The sequence below is a fragment of the Cucumis sativus genome, chromosome 1, assembly GCF_000004075.3.
Source record: "Cucumis sativus cultivar 9930 chromosome 1, Cucumber_9930_V3, whole genome shotgun sequence".
NCBI lineage: Eukaryota > Viridiplantae > Streptophyta > Magnoliopsida > Cucurbitales > Cucurbitaceae > Cucumis > Cucumis sativus.
In genome coordinates this window covers 3,303,860-3,325,508 of record NC_026655.2, presented here as the reverse complement: position 1 = coordinate 3,325,508, position 21,649 = coordinate 3,303,860, and the positions used below count along the sequence as shown (strand labels likewise).

Sequence of the window (21,649 nt, the reverse complement as noted above, 5' to 3'; positions counted from 1 at the left end):
ATCGAATGGAACTGCACTGTTGGAGGGGTAATGAGAAACTAGAGATTTGAAAGATAAGTGAAATTTCAAATGCTACATTTAATTAATAAGATAATATAGATTACACAATATTCCAAATGATTCCCCCCCCCCCCCCCCCCCCCCCCCCCCCCCCTTTTATTTTTATTCGAACAGTACCATCCAGATGTGAACAAGGATCCTGGATCTGAAGACAGGTTCAAAGAGATAAGTGCTGCATATGAGGTGAGAATCAAGACTCTCATTTGAGCATCAATACCTTGTGATTGTGTATATCTATATCTAATCTTTTTAATCATTTTATGGATCTTCTAATTGATTTCTCATCTTTCAACTTGTTTGTCGAGTTCCTTTTGATGTTTAAGAGGTTGATGTGTAGTTTCTCATTCCTGGAATATAGTAAATAGATATTTTGTTGTAGTTATATCCGCAAGCAAACCTCCTTCAAAAATGTGTGGACTGCCCCACTAAAATCTGAATCAAATGGGGTTTGCGAGCTTAAAATTCCCCTTTTGGACTCTTTTCGGAATAACACCATCAAACATTCAGTTTCTGCCAATAATCCAGATCTTTTGGAAGTTTAAAGCTCTAAAATCCAAGTCCTCGAGTGTTTTTCGAAGTCAATAAATAGCACTTTTCCCTCAAAGTGTCTCAACACTTCAAAATCCTCCACCTCCATTGCAAAGACATCTTGTCAGCAAGACTCCTCATGCAAAGCTGACTTAAATCCTAAAGATCAGCCCAAAATTTTCTCACCTATCAGTGTTAGCAGTGAAGAATCAGTTGATCTTAGTGAAGTTGACCCTAACTTGGATTCAAAAATTGAAGGGAGAGACTTAAATGTTTTATTTAATGAGGAGTGTTTTCTCCCAAATAATCTTCCCCCAGATTTGCCTAAAGAGTTGATGTCAATAGTCAGTGAATGTGGAATTATTTTGGACTAATTTGAAAGTGCAGCCATCCCTATTCTTTTCTCAGCCATAATGAAGATTGTCTCATGGAACACTAGGGGCTTAAATGATTTCTCTAAATGAGCGGCACTCAAAAAGTTAATCATAAACAGTAATCCAGATGTGGTTATGATTCAAGAATCTAAGAAAGAAAGTTTGAATTCAGTTTTCATCAAATCACCGTGGAGCTCCAAGGATATTGACTGGGAATTTGTGGCATCTGTTGGGTCATCCGGGGGAATCCTTACCATGTGGGATTGTAGCAAGATCTTGGTTACTGGAGTTATTAAAAGAAAGTTCTCTCTGTCTATCGAATGCCTTACCTAGTGTAAAAAGGTATGTTGGATTACAAATGCCTATGGCCCTTGTGGATATAGAGAAAGAAAATTTATTTGGTCAGAATTGTCTTCCTTAGATGCTTGTGCGGCAGCGGCTTGGTGTAGATTTTAATATCACTCGATGGGCACATGAAAGATTTCCCTTTGGCAGGAGCACTAGTGGTATGTCTTTGTTCAATAAGTTCATTGAGTCGGGTAATCTCATGGAAATTCCTTTGCAAAACGGCAGGTTCACTTGGTCTAGAGAAGGGTTTTCTCCTTCCAGATCACTATTGAACAGATTCTTAATTAATCAGCAGTGGGACGATCTTTTAGAAAACTCTAGGGTGTCACGCAAAGCACGTATGTTCTCGGATCACTTTCCTTTAATGTTGGAGGCTGGAGCTTTTCTTTGGGGACCCCTTCTTTTCTATTTTGTGACAGTTGGTTGCTGTCCAATAAATATAATCAGATTATAGTTGAAACAGTTAATAATTCTAACTTCTATGGTTGGGCTGGATTTATTTTACAAGAACAGTTGAGATCAGTTAAATTGGCAGTTAAAGCTTGGAACATTGAAGCACAAGCCAAGGTAAAAGAAAGAGAAAAAGTTCTAATACTGGAATTAGAAAAATATGACTCAGGGGCAGAATTGGTTGGGCTAAATGAAGAAGAATTTGGGTCTAGAACAGCTTTGCAAGCTGAATTGCTTGGTATTTACCAAAGTGAAGAATGGAACTACATTCTGAAAAGCAAACTTAATTGGTTGTCTTTGGACGATGAGAACACGGGCTTCTTCCACAGATTTTTAAATACAAAGAAAAGAAGGAATCTCATAACAGAATTAAAAGAGGATAAAGGGGTTGTGTCATTTTCATTCCGCAATATTGAAAGGCTTGTGTTAGTTTTCTTTGAGACACTTTATAAAAGAATTCTGGAGGACAGATTTATTCCTATTAACAGCGATTGGCCTTGTGTCTCCTCAATTCAGAATGTAACTCTTGTTGCTCAATTTTTGGTGGAGGAAATATCTAAGGCTCTAAAGGTACTTGGCAGCAATAAAGCTCGGGGCCCGGATGGTTTTACAGCGGAGTTCCTCCTCAAACACTGGTCTATTTTCAAGGATATGTTCAAATCCTTAATGGATGATTTCCACAAGAGCGGAAGATTAAACGCTTGCATTCAAGAAAATGTCATTTGTTTAGGGTAGAAAAAGGAGATCGTGACTAGTCAAGGATTTTCGTGCAATCGGCCTTACTACCTTAACATACAAGGTAGTTGCGAAGGTTCTTTCAAAATACTAGGAAGATCCTTGAAGGCTAGGGAGATCCTTTATCATATGTTCTTGATCTGTCCCATCTCTTCTTTTGGCTGGGAAAGGATTTTCTCCATGTTCAAATTAGTTTGAACTTTTGATCGCTCTCTAGGCGCAAATTTGGATCAGCTGCTGTCGGGTCAGATTTTACCCAAAAAATCTCGCATCATTTGGGTAAATTTGTCAAAAGCTTTACTATTAGAGTAATGGTTTGAGCAAAATCAACGTATCTTCCATGATAAAACAAGGCAAAGAGCAGAAATTATGCGTGCAGTAGATCTTAATGCTGCAGCTTGGTGTTCATTAAAAAAGGAGTTCGCTAATTATTCCATTCAAGATATTTACCTTAATTGGAATGCTTTTCTTAATCAAGCCTAATCATTGCTGATTCATTTTCTCTGTTGCAGTTTTTGAAGATTTGAAGGCTCGATCTTGTTTATTTTTATTTTGAGATTGTATTGTTTTTTTTGGGTTTTTTCTGAACTTTCTGTTCATTTTTTACAATTTTTTCTGGTTCCTTGTAATAGGCTGATTGTTATTAAGTTGCTCCTCTGTTGGCTTTTTGTGTTGCTTTGATGTTTTCTTTCTCGGGATATGATGATTGACGCTATGGAGGTGTCAATGTAGTTGAGATGTCCGGGTGTGCTTCCTGATCCTATAGGTTCCCCCTTTCTTTTTCTTCTTTATTGCTATCTTTGTATAAATCTCTTGTACTTAGAGTTCTTATTAATAAAGAAGTTTTTGTCTCTGTTTTAAAAAAAGAAAACTTCCCTGGGTAACTTTAATAATGGCTTTGTCTGCAAATAATGGGTTGATATTGATTTTAACTTGGAACAAATCTTCTAGGAATGTTGAGATGTCCTTCCATTCGTCAAAAAGGAACAATTTTGTTGAAAGCCACAGGTTATTGAAATCTTCCTCTAGGATATCATCACTTTTCCACAACAAGTATCTCTGCTTGATCGGTTTCACAGTTTGTCTCTCTAGAAGATTGACTAAGATTTTTTGGATTAATTCAATGAAGGGACTCGTTTGTGTTTAAAAAGAAAAACTAGTAGTTGGCTGCCACGTGTTTGCACTTGATTGGGATGTGTCAAAATCTTATTGGTCCACATGCCCAGATGTCACCATGCCATATGTCATGACATCAATTTTGACTGCTAGAAGTGCCACATCAGCATGTTAACTATTGACCATCCACACGTCATGTTTTGAGCTCTACACAACAAACTTTTTAAAACACTCAAATTGTTAGTGAATAAAAGCGGGTTTTTTTATCATCAAAGAATTAATTTATTTGAGATCAAAGATTATATCAATTACAGTTTTGTTTCCCTTGGAAAAAAAGGCCAAAATAGAGGAGGCTAAGAATGGATGAAAGCTTGGATAGGAGAAAAGGAAAGGAGGGGAAATGAGAGAGGAGAGAGCATACCCCTTTTTTCTCTTTCTGGTGTTCTTTTTCTAAGTCATTTGCTGATTTTCTTGCTCACTTGTAATTGATAGTTTTTTGTGCTTTATGATTTTTTTTCACTCCTATGTGAAATTAGAAACGATTTAGCATTAATCTCTCTTCATTAATTCAATTCAAAGTTTTGTTTCTTGTTTAAAATAAAAAAGAAAAAGAAAAAGAAAAATAATGATCCTGCATTTCTTTGCATTCATGTGATAATGGAGTGGTTGTATAGGTTCTATCAGATGATGAGAAAAGATCTTTATATGATCAACTCAGCGAGGCAGGTGTGCATGGAGACTATGGTGTAATGAGTCGTGATTCACGAGGGGTAAGATTATTGCTAGCATTTGCGGCATTGGTGAAATTATATATGAGCTATTTTCTGATATAGCAAAATGAACCAAAAGTTTTACAAAATATAGACCACGATAAATCAAGATAGACATAGATAGTAGTTTATCTTGGTCTATCGTGGTCTATCACAGATAGGTTGTGATATTTTGTTATATTTGTAAATATTTTCAGAAGTTTTGTTATTTAAAATAATTTACCAAATTATATACATATATAAATTGTTTATGGAATTCTTTTAGGTCGATCCCTTTGACATTTTTGATGCATTCTTTGGAGGATCAGATGGACTTTTTAGAGAAAGTGATGGAATTGGAGGCATTAATTTAAATCAGAGGAGTGAAAAAATTCAAAGTCTTGATATTCAGTAAGATTTATTTTATTTTTATTTTTTTGTTTATTAAAAAATAAAAAGAAAATATTTTTTTTAATCACTAGAGATTCACTACTAGGATAAGTTAACTGTGTGTAAACATCTCTCTCTCTCCCCCAAATTGTGTCTGCCATTATGTTTTTACTTTTCAGCCTTGCTTTTGTCTATCGTAGGTAGCTTCTGTTGTTAATTTAGTTGTTACTTTGATCTTTTCATGACCTTAGTATTGTTCTTATACTTTGGTCTTTTCTTTGTATTTTGGATATGATGAGGGTGCTATGGGGGTGTCAACCTAGTTGAGATGTCTGGGTGCACCTGCTGATCCTCTCTCTCTCCCCCATTTCTTGGCTTCCCTATTATTTTCATCGTATAGATCTCTTGTACATTGAGTTTATTAATAATAAAGAAGCTTGTCTCCTTTTCAAAAAAAAAAAAAATTATATACATATATATTAAAGGAGACAAGCTTCGTTATTAAATAGAACTCAAAGTATAAGAGAATTATATATCGAGGAAAAATAAAGAAGCCAAAAATAGGATCCGGAGGTGCACGTGGACATCTCAACTAGGTTGACATCTCCTTAGCGTCCCCATCATATCCAATAGTAAATCAAATATTACATGGAAACTCCTATTAAAACAAAGTAAAATCCAAATAAGGCAAAAGCGAGGTGAAAGCTAAAGAACAGGGATTAAAAAGTTTCAAAACAAGACCAAAAATAAAACACCAATGGAGAACAAAAGAAAGTAAAACTAGGAGGTCTTCAGCGAAAAACTTCAACAAGCTTTGAGAATCTTGGCCTTCTGAGATAGGGCAGAGTACACAGCACAGACTATTCAGGTTGTGAAATGAAAGCCAACCAATTTAAGCATAAATCTTGAATATATATTTAATCATTTATTCTTAAGCTCAACCTCACAGGGTTACAGATTTGCAAAAGATGCAACAAGTGATAGGCAATATTGGAGGAAAAATGACATTTCGAAAATTTGCACATAGTATCTCTTACTCAGTTATTATGTCAAATTCCACATAAATACAATTGATAATACTCCCACATAAATTATAAATACAAAAAAGATAGCTTTACGAAAGGAAAAAAAAACTATAACCTAATGAAATCCTCTAAAATTCAGGTCTAAAGTGTTACAATAATAAAAAAGAATAATTTCTTAATTTTTTATTTACAACAATTCTTTAACTTTATTAATTTGCAGCAGTCTCTGGGTTCAAAAGCTTTAACTAATAGGTTATGTATATTTACTATTGTATTTATTCTTGAACACTTTCATTATTAGTTAGCATGAGACTGTATTAATATCGAGGCCGATCTCCTTTTCAAAAAAAAAAAAAGAAGTTAGATGAGACAGAAAGGTGCCTCCCTTGTGTATTCAATAATCAACAAAAGCATTCTAGAGCAATTATTAAAGCTCCCAGCCAGCGTGGAAGGGCTGGAGTTTCCCCCTACATTGATTTTCTCACAAAAAGGGACACACATCCATAAAGCTCTACCCCAACCAAATCACCCTTCTCTGTCATTCTAACTGGTTGGTCACGTAGGGATTTACTTCCCTAATCCTTCCTAATCCTTCCTAATTGTTCATTATTTTCTTTTTTTGTTTATATTTTCATTGTATTTGAGATCTATCTGTGTAATTACTTTTTTCTTATTTGTATTTTCCTATTTTGTATTGGGTATTTCTTCTATTAAAGAAAACCCTTTTCTTTCTAAGAGAAATAAAAGAAAGCACCTTTTTACACATGGTATCAGTGAAGTGAAACCCTAAAAACCCTAATTTTCTCAAAAAAAAAAAAACCCTAGTTTGTGCCGTCGTTCGACCATTGTCGTCAGTTTTTTTGAGCTCGTCGACCACCACTTCTCTACTGGAATCGCCGCGGGAATCGAGTTTAGCTACTTTTTGCTCCTTTTTTTCACAGATCATTTAGGGAGGCGCCTCTTTCTATCGGTCGATCAAGTCTGAGTCACTTTCGCTGTGTCCAACCGCATTCTGTTGCCGTTGTTAGTCGTTATTCTCCATCGGATTCTCTTCATTATTATTATTATTATTATTTTGGTTTTTTTCTTTCTAGAAATCCTGTTTTCTTTAGCGATATGGTAGACACCAAGCTCATTGCCACCAAAGTCTTAGACAACCACACCCTAGCCAATAGTCCCATTGTCCAAATCACTACCATTCGACTTAATTGGATAATTTTCTTTGTTGGTCCTATAGTGTTTGGATGTTTATTCGTGGACAAGGGAAGATTGGTCACATTACTAGAGAAAAAACCACTTCTAGCCTTGCCGATCCTTCGTTTGCTGGGTGGGACGCTGAAAACTCCATGGTTATGACCTGGCTAGTAAATTCCATGGCCGAAGCCATTAGCAGTATCTACATGTGCTACACTACAACCAAGGAATTATGGGATAATGTTACTCAGATGTATTCTGATTTGGGCAACCAATCACAAGTATTTGAGTTGAATCTGAAACGGGATGATATACGACAATGAGGCAACTCCATTACACAATACTTTCACTTTGTAAAAAGGATTTGGCAAGACCTTGATCTCTCTAATATATATGAGAGGAAGTCTATAGAAGACCAAAAGCACTACCGAAAAATTGTAGAAGATGGTTGTATTTAGAAACTCCTTGTTGAGTTTGATGAGGTTAGAGGTAGGATACTTGGTAAAACTACTCTTCCATCAATTAATGATGTTTTTTCTGAAGTTCGCAGGGAAGAAAGTCACAGGAATGTTATGAGCGGCAAAAAAACGTTTTGATTCAATTGAGAGTTCTGCATTGGTAACTGAAAATAATGCTTTGAAGGCATCTGACTAATCCACATGGGAAATCTTGTGTTTGGTGTGATTATTGCAATAAACTTCGACCTACGTGTGAAACTTGTTGGAAATTTCTTGGAAAACCTGCTAATTGGAAAAGTTATGTACAAGGAGAGAGAAATTCTCATCAACATGCCTCTAATGCTATTGTTGTGGACGTTAACCCTTTTAATAAATAGCAAATTAATCAAATCTTGAAGTTGTTAAAGACTAATTCATCATCTGGTAATCCTAGTGTTTCCTTGGCACAGTTCTCAAGCCTTCTCCTGCCTTAATTCCTCTCCGAGATTATAGATTCCGGAGCATCAGATCATATGACTAGTCTCTCTTGTCTTTTCGGTTCATACTCTTCTGCATATTGCAATGAAAAAATTCGCATTGTTGATGGTAGTTTCACCTCTATTGCAGGAAAAGGAACTATCCTTTAACAACAAAACTCATGTTACATTTTGTCCTTCATGTTCCAAAATTAGTTTGCAGTTTGTTATCTGTTAGTAAAATCTCAAAGGATGCTAACTGTCGTGTTGTCTTTTGTGAATCTCATTGTACTTTTCAGGATCAGGATTCGCGAGAGACGATTGGACCTGGTAAGATGATTGGTGGTCTCTATTACTTTGATAAAGTTTCAGGTAGTCATAAAATAGCTCAGGGTTTAAGTAGTGTACATTCTTCTTCTGTTAAAGAAATTGTAATGCTTTGGCATCGTAGATTAGGGCATCCAAATTTCTTTTACTTGAAGTATTTGTTTCCAATTTTATTAAAGATCTTGATTGTTCAATTTTTCAATGTGAAAGTTGTATTTTTGCTAAGCATCATCAATCCACATATTTGCCCAAACCTTTCAAGTCTTCCTCACCTTTTTACTTAATTCATATTGATATGTGGAGTCCATCTAAAGTTTTGCGGTAAACATTGGTTTGTTACCGTTATAAATGATCACACTCGTTTAACCTGGTTTTATCTTTTTTTTTTAAAAAAATCGGAGGTAAAAGAGGTTTTTGTTCGATTTTACAGTATATTGAGACCGAATTTCAAGCTAAAATTTACATTCTTCACTCTCATAATGGTACTTAATACTTTAACGAACAATTGACCAATTTTTTCCAAGATAAGGGTATTTTTCATCAAGCTACGTGTCAAGATACTCCTTGCAAAATAGCATTGCTAGTGAAAAAATAAACATTTACCTGAAGTTAGAGATGTCCATGGGGTAGGGCGGGGCCGAGGATGCCACTCCCCGTCCCCACGCCCCTATCCTATTTTCCATTCCCATTAATTTCCATGCGGGGAACGGGGTGGGGATTCCTCGGGGGGAAATATTTCCTATTTTTTTAAAAGTTTAATCTCATTTTCCAATCCATATTTACTTGAAATGTATATATATTGTCAATGTTGTTTTATTTTCGATAGAATATTATCAATTTTCTTATTTAAAACCATTAAAATGTTAAATTCTAGCTTTTTGTTTATAAAAATAAAAAATTCAACTATTAGAAGATACATTTAGAAATCCATCTATAAAATTAAAAAATCCATACAAAAAAAATCAAAGATGAATTCATAAGTATTCTAACAAAGCCTTCAATTACATTAGACACAACAATATATTTTTCTAAAGAAAAGTTTACAAATCACAAGTCAAGGCACAACATATTCATATACAAGTTTACAACATAAAAATTGGAATTAGGAAAAAAAATAAAGAAATGGAATAGAGAAAAGAAGGAAATGAATAATATCAAAATAGTTTTTTTTTACTCTTTTACATATTATTAAATAAATAAGTATTTATATTTTTATTTAATTAATTATATTTTTAATCGGGGCAGGGACGAGGTTGGGGTTGGAGAATGTATTCCCCGTTCCTGGCCTTGTGTTGCTAATGGGGAAAAAAATTTCCCACTCCCTCCCCCATTCCTCGTGTATTCAGGGATTCCTGGCCCCGCAGGTAAAATGGACATCTCTACTTGAAGTTGCCCGTGCTCTTATGTTTTCTTTGCATGTACCAAAATATTTGTGGGGTGATGCAGGTTTTTACCGCTTGCGTTCCTCATAAACCGACTGCCAACTAAGGTTTTGAATTTTAAATCATCTCTGAACCTCTCCAAAGAGTTCTTTCCTACTGATAGTCTGCTTTCTGACTTACCAATAAAAGTATTTGGGTGGACTGTTTATGTTCATACTCCTAACCCTACACTAACTAAACTACGCCGTTAAATGCATTTTTGTAGGTTGTCTCTCATAAGAAGGCTTACAAATGTTGTGACCCTTCGAACAAAAGTTTTTGAGAGTATGGACGTGTCCCTTTTTTTACCCCAAATTCGCTTTAGGGGAGACATCTAACTTTGAAGATAATTTTTTGGAACACTTCACCTACTCCATACATTGCTGATCCTGAAATTATGAGTTCTAATCATTTGATGCCAAGTGTGGAAAGTTCTTCTTCAGGGGGAGGAACACTATAGAAACTTGAACTTCGGGTTTATACCAAAAGAAACTTATCTTAAAGTAATTGAGAACAGATAGTTGATCTATCACAGAACCAATCTATTTCTCCGATGAATGATTCTGTAGATTCAGGTAACATACATTTTTCCTCTCATAGTTCTCCCAATACTTCTTCTCATAATTTTCCTTAGTCTTCTTCTCAAAATTCCTTACCTGATGTCTCTTACCTTGACATTCCAATTGCCCATAGGAAAGACCAAATATCCCATTGTATACTATCTTTCTTATCACAAATTGGTTGACAGTCTTGCTTCACATCCAAAATAACCAACCTGTTTGTTCCAAGAAATATACAGGAGGCCCTAAATGATTTGAATTGGAAATTAGCAGTAATGGAAGAGATGAATGTGCTGAAAACAAATTGCACATGGGACATAGTTGAACTACCAAAAGACAAGAAAACAGATGGATGCAAGTGGGTATTCACCGTAAAATGTAAAGCTGATGGTAGTATTGAAGTTCTAGTTTATCTTGTCCACCCAGATCAAGCCTTCTGCTCCAATCAGTTTTTGCTCAATCAAGGATTATTATTTTTGCTCTGTATTCGACTTGCTGCCTTGCTTTATCATCTTTCTGGCTTTGTTTTGCTGTATTGCTTTTATTTAACCTGTTATGTGGGTTTTTATTTTCGCTTATGGATGTGATGAGGGCGCTAAGGGTGTGTCAATCTAGTTGAGATGCTTGGGTGCGCCTGCTGATCCTCCCCCTCCCCCGATTGCTCTTTGTATGCCCCTCATGTACATTGAGCTTTGTCTCTCTATTTTTAATATTAATAATAGTGAGACTCGTATTCTTTTAAAAAAAAAGCATTGAAAGGTACAAGGTCAGATTGGTTTCTAAGGGATTTATCAGACATGGAGTTTATTATCGAGAAACAATTGCTCTAGTTGCTAAAATTAATTCCATCAGAATTTTGCTATCGGTTGCAGTAAATTTTGACTGGTCTGTTTATCAACTAGATGTTAAGAATGTCTTTTTCAATGGGGATCTTGAAGAAGAGGTATCTATGGACTTGTAACCTGGATTTGAGGTAGATATCGAGATTAGCAAAATGTGCAAGTTAAAGAAATCATTATACGGTCTTAAACAGTCTCTTAGAGCCTAGTTTGAATGTTTTAAAAAGCAGTCATGAGCTGCGGGTTTACTCAAAGTCAAGCTGATCATACTATGTTTTATAAACATACGAGAAATGACAAGGTTATGGTTTTGGTAGTTTTGATGATATCATTCTTACAGACAATGATAAGATAAGATTGACTTTCATGGAGAAAAAATTAGCTGATGATTTCCAAATCAAAGACCTAGGAGCTTCAAAACATTTTCTAGGCATGGAGTTCGATTTGGAACATTTTAAAGGCAGATTGTTTAAAAAACATGACCACCTAAATGTTGAAATGTACACTGATACTGTTTGGGCATGTAGCACAACTGATAGAAGATCCACTTCTGGTATATTGCATTTTTGTTGGAGGAAATCTTGTTACTTGGCAAAGTAAAAAACAGAGTGTGGTTGCAAGTAGTGCAGAAGCAGAATTCAGGGCATTAGGCCATGGTATTTGTGAGGGCATATGGATAAGAAGACTCTTGGAAGAATTGAGATTTTCTCAAACAATTCCTATGCACATTTTTGTGATAACAAGGCAACAATTTCCATTGCCCACAATCCAGTCCTTCACGATAGGACGAAACTTATTGAAGTTGATAAACACTTCATAAAGGAGAAGATTGTTCAAGGAATAATATGCATCCCTTATCTTTTGACAACAGAATAAGTCGCGGATGTGTTAACTAAAGGTCTTCCAAAGTGGCAGTTCAGTAACTAAAGGTCTTCGATAAAGCAATGAGGTGAAGGCAGTGCTGGCAGGTTATTGGTTTTCCAGATTTAAGACAGCTCGCTTTGTTTGCTTCTCTTTGGTCCTCTCTTTAAATGGCTTTTGCTGTTTATTCTAGTAAAGAAAATAACTTAAATTGGTGTTGTTTCCTCTCCATGTAATTCAGACCATGTTATCTGAATTGAGAATCTTGAAGGCTCGGAAGATTTCATTGTAACAGCTGGCCGTGGACCTCTCTTTAGCCTATTATTATTCTCTATGCAATTGTGTTCTAAGCTTGTACTTTGTTTGCTTAGTTTCTGATTTGTTTTTGGTAGAAAGTTCTTATAGGTTCGGTTTATACTATATTGTGTTGTTAAGATCTTTAAGTTCCTTTGGAAATGGAGATGTTAGTGCAAAGGGGTGTCAACCTAGCTGACATGTTCGGGCACCCTGCTGTTCCATAGTTATTTTCAGTTCCTTTTTGTTTTCTATGTATTTTGAGCATTAGTCTTATTTCATTATCCTAACAAAGAGGCTTGTTTCTTGTTAAAAAAATTAAAGATTTGACCAAGATACCCTAATTTACTCTAATCCTACTACGTTATGACCATTTATCTAAGCTTGCTCTTGTCATGGTTTCACTTGAACTGAGTTTGTGTATTCTTTCATATTTGTTAATGTAAATTATATGATGTGTGCTTACAAATAGTCTGACTTGGACATTCTTTTTCCTTCTCTTAACCTTACAGTTATGCCTTGCACCTAAGCTTTGAAGAATCAGTTTTCGGAGGAGAGAAGACAATTCAGTTTTCTTTTTTTGAGACATGTGAAAATTGTGATGGTACGGGTGCTAAATCAAATAGTTGCATAAAATTGTGTGCTAACTGTCATGGAAGAGGAGGAGTGGTCAAAACTCAGAAAACACCATTTGGAATGATGTCTCAGGTATATTTCCTTTCTTTCTTTTTTTTTTTGGAAAGGGAAATTTGATTTTGATTGAATTAATGAAATGGGACAAAGTCTCAAACTACATAAAGATAATACAAAAAGTAATCTATTCTATGAATCAAGAAATACTTGGTCAGGATATGTTTAATCTTTTATACATATTATTACCAATTGTAGTAGATGCGAGGGAAGGTAATGAAAAACTGATTTGCGATTGTAACACCCGATTTTTACAACCTTACTTGAACAGGATCTGTTCCGTAGGTTGTACATCTGTGTCCTTGAGTTTTAAGGAGTTTGAAGGAGACAAGAACCCAAGTCTGGTGGATGAACCACTAAAAAACACTAGTGCTTTTTTATTTTTAAATGAAACAAAATTTTCACTGATATAATAAAAAGAGCTCAATGCTCAAACTTTTCAGTGTAACGCTAGAACTCAATAATTTACTTCAATCTCTCAATTGGTTTCTTACAAGTTTCACGTGTTCAGATGAATTTTGGTTTTTAGAAAAAAGTACTATGAAAAATCCAACTCTTAGCCTCGTTGATTTACCTTAAGCTCATTGCTCTGTTACATCTTAGGTGTCCATATGTTCTGAATGTGGCGGTGATGGTAAGAAAATAACAAATTTATGTCGAAGCTGTGGTGGCGGTGGTCAACTGCAATCAATTAAAAAAATGAGCTTAGTAATACCACCAGGTGTCAGCGATGGAGCCACGATGAAAATTCAAAGAGAGGGTAGTTCTGATATGAAAAGGTTTAGCTATCCCTTCTTTTCTTACCCTTTTTATAGATTACAAATTTGAAGGTGCTGTTTGGTTTGACAAGTAATGATAACAATCTAATAATCACTTTATTCTTATAGCATTGGTAAAAGAGTAGCAACAATTACTTTCTTTTTAATATTTGCGAGTGTCTGAATGACAAATTGAGGTAAGTTCTCTCTCTTCTCTCTCCTCTCTCCCCTCTCCCCTCTCTTTCCTCTCTCCTCTCACCCACCCTCTTCTCCCTCAACTCCGGCCACGGCTTTCCGGTCACGACTCCTCTCATCTCACTAAGCGGTCATGTCGTCTCCCCTCTCTTCGGCAACATCAAACTTGGGGAGTCAAAAAATGGAAGTTAAAAGCTGCAAGATCGTAAACTCTTTCTACTGTATCTGGTTCGAAAAGGGGAGGTTCCTGTAAGGACCCTAGATAGAAAAATAGTGGATTATTAGGAGAAAATGAAAATGGTTGTTAGTAAGGTCATATTAGTAAATAGATGGTAAGTTGGTTAGGTCTTTTTGTTATAAATAGTGGGAGAGGAGTTGGGGAGAGGTGTGAAGAATTTTGAGAAAGTTTTCCTTGTAAGGGAACCTTGGGAGAGTCTAACCCTCTCAAAAGGCTAGGGTTTACTTGTTACTTGTTATTAAGATCTTCTAATATATATTTCATGTTTGGATGTTTTTTAGTATTCTTGAGTTCATCTTTTCTTCTTGAGGTAATCCTTGTTAGGTGGGATCCTAACAAATTGGTATCAGAGCCGTAACATCTTGGGGATGACACAAGCTTGGATGCAAAAAAAAAAATGGAGGAGAGGTTGGAGAAGAATGAGAAGGACATTAGGGAACTTAAAGATGTGACTCTGGAGTTGTCCAAAAGCATCGAAAGGCTAGCAGAGGAATTACGAGAAAGCAATGTTAGTTGCCGACGGGAAGAATCTGCTACGTCGGAGGGATCGGTGTTGAAAATGAAAGGAAAGATGGAAGAAGACTCGACCGCAGTTGAGAGAGGGACTTGGGAGCAAGCACTTAAATGGGCTGCTGATGCAAACTTGAGGCGGCTGAGAGGGGAGAAACTCCATGGACATGGGAGCATATGCAGAAATGGATTGTTGATTGCAAGGCAGAAAGAATACAGAGGAGTGCTAAAACAATACATCAAAAGCTTTCTGAAGGGCTGCAAAGAGATAAAGAAGGCTGCAAAGAGATAAAGAAAGAGAGGAGAAGAAACTAGAAGAAATTAAAGTTGAAGAAAAACAGAAATGGAACAATGACTTGTAGATGAAGGAATTGAAGAACGACCATGAAAAAGATGAAGGGAAGAGGAAGCCAAATCTAACTATGTATTCCCATGGCCGACGACTAAGGGTGAGGTGGTCGGAGACAAACACTTGGTGGAAATGGAAACACCGAGCAGAGAAGGCGGAAGCATGGGAAAGGAGGCAAACACTATGGATGAGAAGGAAGGCAAAGAAACGATTGAGGAAGCGATCATTGATACTTGGTGGTAGTGAAGAAAACAAAAAGAAGAATCAAACAGTACCTATGTGGAACAAGTCGACCTGGATACGATCTGTGAAAATAGAAGAAACGGCTCATTGGAGTGGCAACATTGAGAGGCTGATCATATATATAGGCCAAGATTTTGTTGAGGTACGTTACTTTCCTTGCCTTTCTTTTGTGGCATGCGAGTTATATCAAAGTAGGGAAGGGATGAGGAAGCTAGGCAATGAAGAAGATGAATAAAGGAATTTCGAAGGTCATCGGAGTAAGATAGAATGGGTAACGACAAGGAAGAAAATGGCAATGGAATTAGTACAGGGATCATAGAGAGGCTGGCGAATGGAAACATATTGGGTCGTGACGGAAAATCGAGGCGGGGACAAATAGAAACCGCGGCGGAGGAAAGATTCTGAGTCGGTCACCGGTAGCCAGAAAAAAAAGAAGATGGATTGTCGAAAAGTCCAATTACAGGAAGAGGAGATGGAGACATGGTGCGTTGGCGGTAGTCGGCCTAAGGCACAAAGGGAGTTTGTCGGAACGTGGATAGCAATGAAGCCGCAAGTGAGGTCGGAAATTCTCGGGAAGAATGCCTTGATATTTGCAAAGGGAGTGAGCAGCTACAGACAAAGAAAAAAATTCAGAAAGGAGGGGGAAGGTTTCATGAAGAAAAACGATTCTTCAACCCACGTGAAGCGTCAGACGTTAAGGCGAAAAATTAGAGACAATAGTAGTTATGATTTGTTTAGTGGGCTGAAATTAAATGAAAAGGGCCAGATTTTCTCAAATGGGCTTGGCTTAGGTGGAGAAATTGGGGATCAAATTCCTAATAAATGGCCAGGAAAACAAAGTGGAGGCTAGGAGAAGGATTGGCACATGCAAACCTCAATGGTTAAAGTATATCACGTGGGATGGAAATTAGGGAAAGAATTTAATCAAAAGTGGGCCAAAATGTTGCTTTTTGGGCTGATTGCAAAAGTAAGGGATGAGGCCCATTATACCTCAAAGAAAAATAAATTGACGGCTTTATCTAAGGAAGTTGAAATCCTATTGGAATATGGATGGTGGGCCAAACATGAGATGATAACAAAGAAATACAGCCTTCATAAAGAAAGAAAGGAAATTAATGGGCTTGAATTTGCTAAATTCATTGAGACCCATTTGTTAGTGTGGCTGAAAAGTAACTTGAAAATGGACTGGAATTACCTGAAGCTCATTGGTAATTCTAAGAAAGATGGTGTAAGGGCTGTGAAATTGATTTGGGGATGGGGTCATAAAGTTAATTGTGGGCTTAGCCCATTAGAGAGGAAGAGCATCAAATTAAAATGCAAGTGACATGGAATTAGGCTCAGCGCATGGCAGCTGGTTAATTGGGATCACATTCCGTGTGAGAAGAATGAAGATTGGGGAAGTTCTTGGAGTCCAGGGCTGTCTAAAGGGTTGGATGCATGCAAGTGTAATTATTACAACCCAATAGAATTTCAAGGCGAAGCTGAATAAAATTTCTTCCGAGAAGGCAGGGGTATGGTAGAGAGTTCAAGGTTTGTATTTTGTAAGCACACCTTGAGGACAAGGTGTCTTTGAAGGGCGGAGTAATGTAAGGACCCTAGATAGAAAAATAGTGGATTATTAGGAGAAAATGAAAATGGTTGTTAGTAAGGTCATATTAGTAAATAGATGGTTAGTTGGTTAGGTCTTTTTGTTATAAACAGTGGGAGAGGAGTTGGGGAGAGGTGTGAAGAATTTTGAGAAAGTTTTCCTTGTAAGGGGACCTTGGGAGAGTCTAGCCCTCTCAAAAGGCTAGGGTTACTTGTTACTTGTTATTAAGATCTTCTAATATATATTTCATGTTTGGATGTTTTTTAGTATTTTTGAGTTCATCTTTTCGTCTTGAGGTAATCCTTGTTAGGTGGGATCCTAACAGTTCCTTATCGAAGATTTAGACTTTCAAAAGATTCTCAGCTTATCCAAGACCCAATGTGAATGGTTCATTGATTTAACAGCCACACTAGTCACAAGTTAAGAGGGTTGGAAAAGGTAATCCTCTCTCTCTCCCCCCTCCTCCCTCCTCCTACACCATTCTCCCCGGTTCAGTCAAGCCTCTCCGACCAGCCCCTCAACATGGAAGTTGCTAGCTGCAAAGTTAATCAATCTCATTACCGTATTTGGAAGGAGAAAGAAGACTTTATTGTTGAAGATGTGGAAGCTAAAAAATCCATTTCAATCTCAGAAGCTCAACTCCGATGGACTTTGCACACTATTTATACTCCTCAATAATCCAGTAGATCGCTTCTTCAAGAAAGATGGTGAAATTGACAGAGGGCGAATGAAAATCTTCAGGTACCAAGCCAACTCGGGGTGGATCCTCAGCTGTGACATTTGGCCTTACTCAGGAGGTCATTCTACCCTTAGAATATGCTCTGGAATCAATATGCAAGGTTGGTCCTCCTTCTGTAGAATGCTGGATAAGTATGTAAACATAGTAGGTTACTCCTATTGGTTCTCAACCATTTCTACTAAAGCTCCCTTCCAACCTTCAATGGAGAAACAAAGTTCTGCTGCTACCGTTAAATCCAAAAGCTCCAACCATTCAGTACCTAAATCTGGAAAAATGGAACCATGCTTGGATTCCATCCTTCAAGATCCTTCTCAAGGTTCAGTTCGCTATTGCCCTTCTATCAAAAAACAATGGTTAATTAAAAACCATGATGTGGCTAAGCTAAACTTTGATAACCTTTGGATTATCTCAAAACTTTTTGCTTATGATGATTGGAGATGGATTTGCAAATTTCTGGAATCAAAATTCCAAACCAACATTGTTATAAACCCCCTTTATGATGACAATGCACTTATCAGCCTCGACCAAGGCTCCCTTAGTGAATTAATTGGTGCAGTAGGTAAATGGCAAGCATGGGGTAAGTTTTACCTTAAATTCGAAAGATGGGACAACTTGAAACATAGTAGGCCACTGATGTTGAAAGGTTATGGAGGTTGGATTAAAGTGAAGAATCTTCCTCTTGATTTCTGATGTTGAAGTATTTTCGAAGTAATTGGAGACCATTTTGGAGGACTTATAGAAATAACCACTGAAACCTTAATTTTACCAATTGTAGTGAAGCTCACATTCAAGAAGAATCAATGTGGTTTTGTTCCAGCAACCATTGAAATTTCAGATCAAAAGAGGGAAAAAATATTTCTACATTTTGGAGACTTTGAGTTTCTAAGCCCTCATTTTTCCAGAAAATCCCCTAGTGTGCAAGATATTTTTAGAAATTCCGTTGATAGGCTAAGGGTAAGAGAAGCTTTGTTTGATGAAGGGTGTGACCTATCTTCCTTCCTTCCAGTATTAAATGTGCCAAGATCAGTTTTTGCTACCTTACCAAAATGCAGAAACCCTTTCCAATCTCTGCAACATTTTCCGGCCACCTCTCCGGCGCTGGAGAAGGTGAAAGGTTCTGATTCACAGTTGGCAGCCAACTCCATTGGGGGGAAACCTGAACAGTCACCACTTTTAATTAATGAAACTCCTAATGAACACAGCTGTATCATAAAGAAACTGGGGCCCACGCTTAGTAATCAAATTCCAATGAATTTGGCAGCTGTAAATCTAAGTAGAGAGAGAAAAAAGGGCAAATCCTCTTTAATTAATATCATGCAGAATTATGAATTTTCCTCAAAGGTAATTAAAGAAAACAATTTTCCCTCCAACCAATGGCTGTTTTCTAATCTGGCCTCTTCTGTTCCTTCTCCTTCAGTTTATGGTTTCTGCAACAAGACTAACTCTTTACAAGGTGACAAATCTCCCCTAGTTCAAGCTCCGAAAATTCTGAAGCACTATTCTCGGAAGCATACTTTTTTGAATAATTTATAGACTGCCTTATTGAAGTCTGAATTGAATGGAGGTACTGACATAAAAATTCCATCTTCAGCCCCCCCTCGGAAGCACAACTTAAAGCCTTCTATTTCAGCAAACAACCCTGACCTTTTGGAGGTTTGCAGCTCCAAAATACAGACTTCTAATTGTCTTTCCAGGTCAGTAAACTCATGCTCTCCTATCAAGCACTTCAAATACTCAAAACTCCCCAATATTAACTCTAAAGTTAATTTGTTGTGAGGCTCCCCTTGTGCCGCCATTGACAAGCCGACCTCCAAAACCTTGGAGTCTCCATTTAGTGTCAGTAGCGAGGAGTCTTTGGGGTTTCCAAATGGTTTCGATTTCAAGAATAACGAAGAAATTGAAGGGGCTGACCTATCTTCCCTATTTGATGAAGCAAGTGTTGTTCCAATTAAAGTTCCCTCAGAATTGCCAATGGATCTGCTGCCCTTAGTCAATGATTGCGGCATCATCTTGGTTTAATGAAAGATTGATATGCCGTCTCCCCTCTCATTCAGCCTAATGAAGATAATCTCTTGGAACACTAGGGGGTTTAAATGACATCACAAAAAGAGCAGCATTGAAGAAATTGATAAAAAATCATGATCCGGATGTTGTCTTGATACAAGAATAAAAAATGGACGTCATCAATTCTGTCATTATAAAATCAATATGGAGCTCTAGAGACATCGGCTGGGAATTCGTGGAATCATTAGGTGCCTCGGAGGAATTTTAACAATGTGGGACAGCAGTATAATTTCTGTTATACAAGTGATTAAAGGGGGATTTTCCTTGTCAATAAAATGTCTCTCCCTTAGTAATTAGATCTTCTGGATCACTAATGTTTATGGACCCTGTGGATATAGTGAAAGAAAACTGATTTGGCCAGGATTTTTAGCCCTTACATCATGCTCAGCTGAGGCATGGTGTTTAGATGGAGATTTTAGCATTACAAGATGGGCTCATGAAAGATCCCTTTTCAGCAAAAACACACGAAGCATACATCATTTTAATAAATTCATTGCAGCAGTTAATCTCATGGAATTACCCCTACAAAATGGGAGGTTCACTTGGTTAAGAGATGGTAGTTCTCCTTCCAGATCATTGCTTAATAGGTTCTTTATAAACAAAGATTGAGATGACCTTCTTGAAAACTCCCGGGTCTCTCGCAAAACCCGCATCTTCTCAGACCATTTCTCCATTTTATTAGAAGCTGGTGCCATCATCTGGGGTCCCTCTCCCTTTCGGTTTTGCAACAGCTGGCTGTTGTCCAATGAGTGCAACCTTTTAATTGAAGAAACAGTATCCAACTTCACTCACCATGGATGAGCTGGTTTTATTCTACATGAGCAATGGAGAAAGATAAAGGTAGCTGTTAAAATTTAGCATTCCACTACGCAGGCCAAGCTTAAAGAAAAAGAAAAATCTCTCCTTGCAGATCTGGAAATTTGTGATGCTATAGCAGATTTGATAGGCCTAAATGAGGACGAGTGTGTATTCAGATCAGCATTACAAGCAGAATTACTCAGTATTTACCATCTTGAAGAGCACAACCTTATTCAGAAAAGCAAGCATAATTGGCTGTTGCTTGGGGATGAAAATTCTGGGTTTTTCCTCTGTTTTCTGAATGCAAAGAAGAGGAAAAATTTAATTTCAGAATTGAAAGATACTAATGGGGTGATGACAGCTTCTTCTTGTGATATAGAAAGGATAGTGTTGAGCTTCTTTGGTAGTTTTTATACTAAAATCCCAGGTAATAGATTCATCCCTCTCATCATTGATTGGCCTTGTATCACTCAAGCTTAGAATGCTGCACTAACTTCCCAGTTTCTAACGGAAGAAATATTTTTGGCAGTAAAAGCTCTTGGCAGGAACAAAGCCGCAGGGCCTGACGATGTTACCGTGGAAGTCCTCATCAAGCATTGGCCTATTTTCAAAGATACTTTTGAAGCCTTGTTGAAAGATTTTCACAGCAATGGTAGATTGAATGCGTGTATCAAAGAAAATTTCATTTGCCTTGTACAAAAAAGAGAATTGGCCTTGGAAATGAAAGATTTTCGCCCAATCAGTCTCACTACCCTATCTTATAAGGTAGTAGCTAAAGTCCTAGCAGAACGGTTAAAATCTGTAATGGACTCAATCATCAGCCCTTACCAAAGTGCTTTTATAGAAGGAAGACAAAAACTTGACCCTATATTAATTGCTAATAAGGCTGTAGAAGATTATAGGGCAAAAAATAAAAAGGATTGGATCTTGAAGGTTGACGTTGAAAAGGCCTTTGATCGAGTGGATTGAAACTTCCTTGAGAAGGTTTTACGCCAGAAAAAATTCAGTGCCAAATGGACTGATTGGATGATGGGTTGCTTAAAGAACCCTAAATTCTCAATATTCATTAATGGGAAACCAAGGGGCCGCATTATAGCTTCAAGAGGCATCCGCCAAGGGGACCCCCTTTCTCCCTTTCTTTTCCTTCTAGTAAGTGAAGTTTTAGTAGCAATCATCAATAATCTTCACTTTAATGGGCAATATGAGGGTTTTCTTGTGGGTAAGGATTCAATCCATCTTCCCCTACTCCAATTTGCTGATGACACCCTACTTTTTTGCAAGTATGATGATCAA

General features: G+C 37.0%; 1 protein-coding gene across 3 annotated transcripts in view; it reads left to right on the top strand.

The window, feature by feature from the left end:
- Nucleotides 1-21,649, top strand: part of LOC101215426 (chaperone protein DnaJ) — a 34,340-nt gene that overhangs the window by 571 nt on the left and 12,120 nt on the right. For all 3 annotated transcript variants that reach the window (XM_031884773.1, XM_011651232.2, XM_011651229.2), the window contains exons 2-6: nucleotides 175-243; nucleotides 4,286-4,381; nucleotides 4,647-4,771; nucleotides 12,697-12,892; nucleotides 13,478-13,653. In XM_031884773.1, coding sequence (XP_031740633.1) covers nucleotides 175-243; nucleotides 4,286-4,381; nucleotides 4,647-4,771; nucleotides 12,697-12,892; nucleotides 13,478-13,653 — 662 coding nt within the window. The remainder of the gene's footprint in view (nucleotides 1-174; nucleotides 244-4,285; nucleotides 4,382-4,646; nucleotides 4,772-12,696; nucleotides 12,893-13,477; nucleotides 13,654-21,649) is intronic.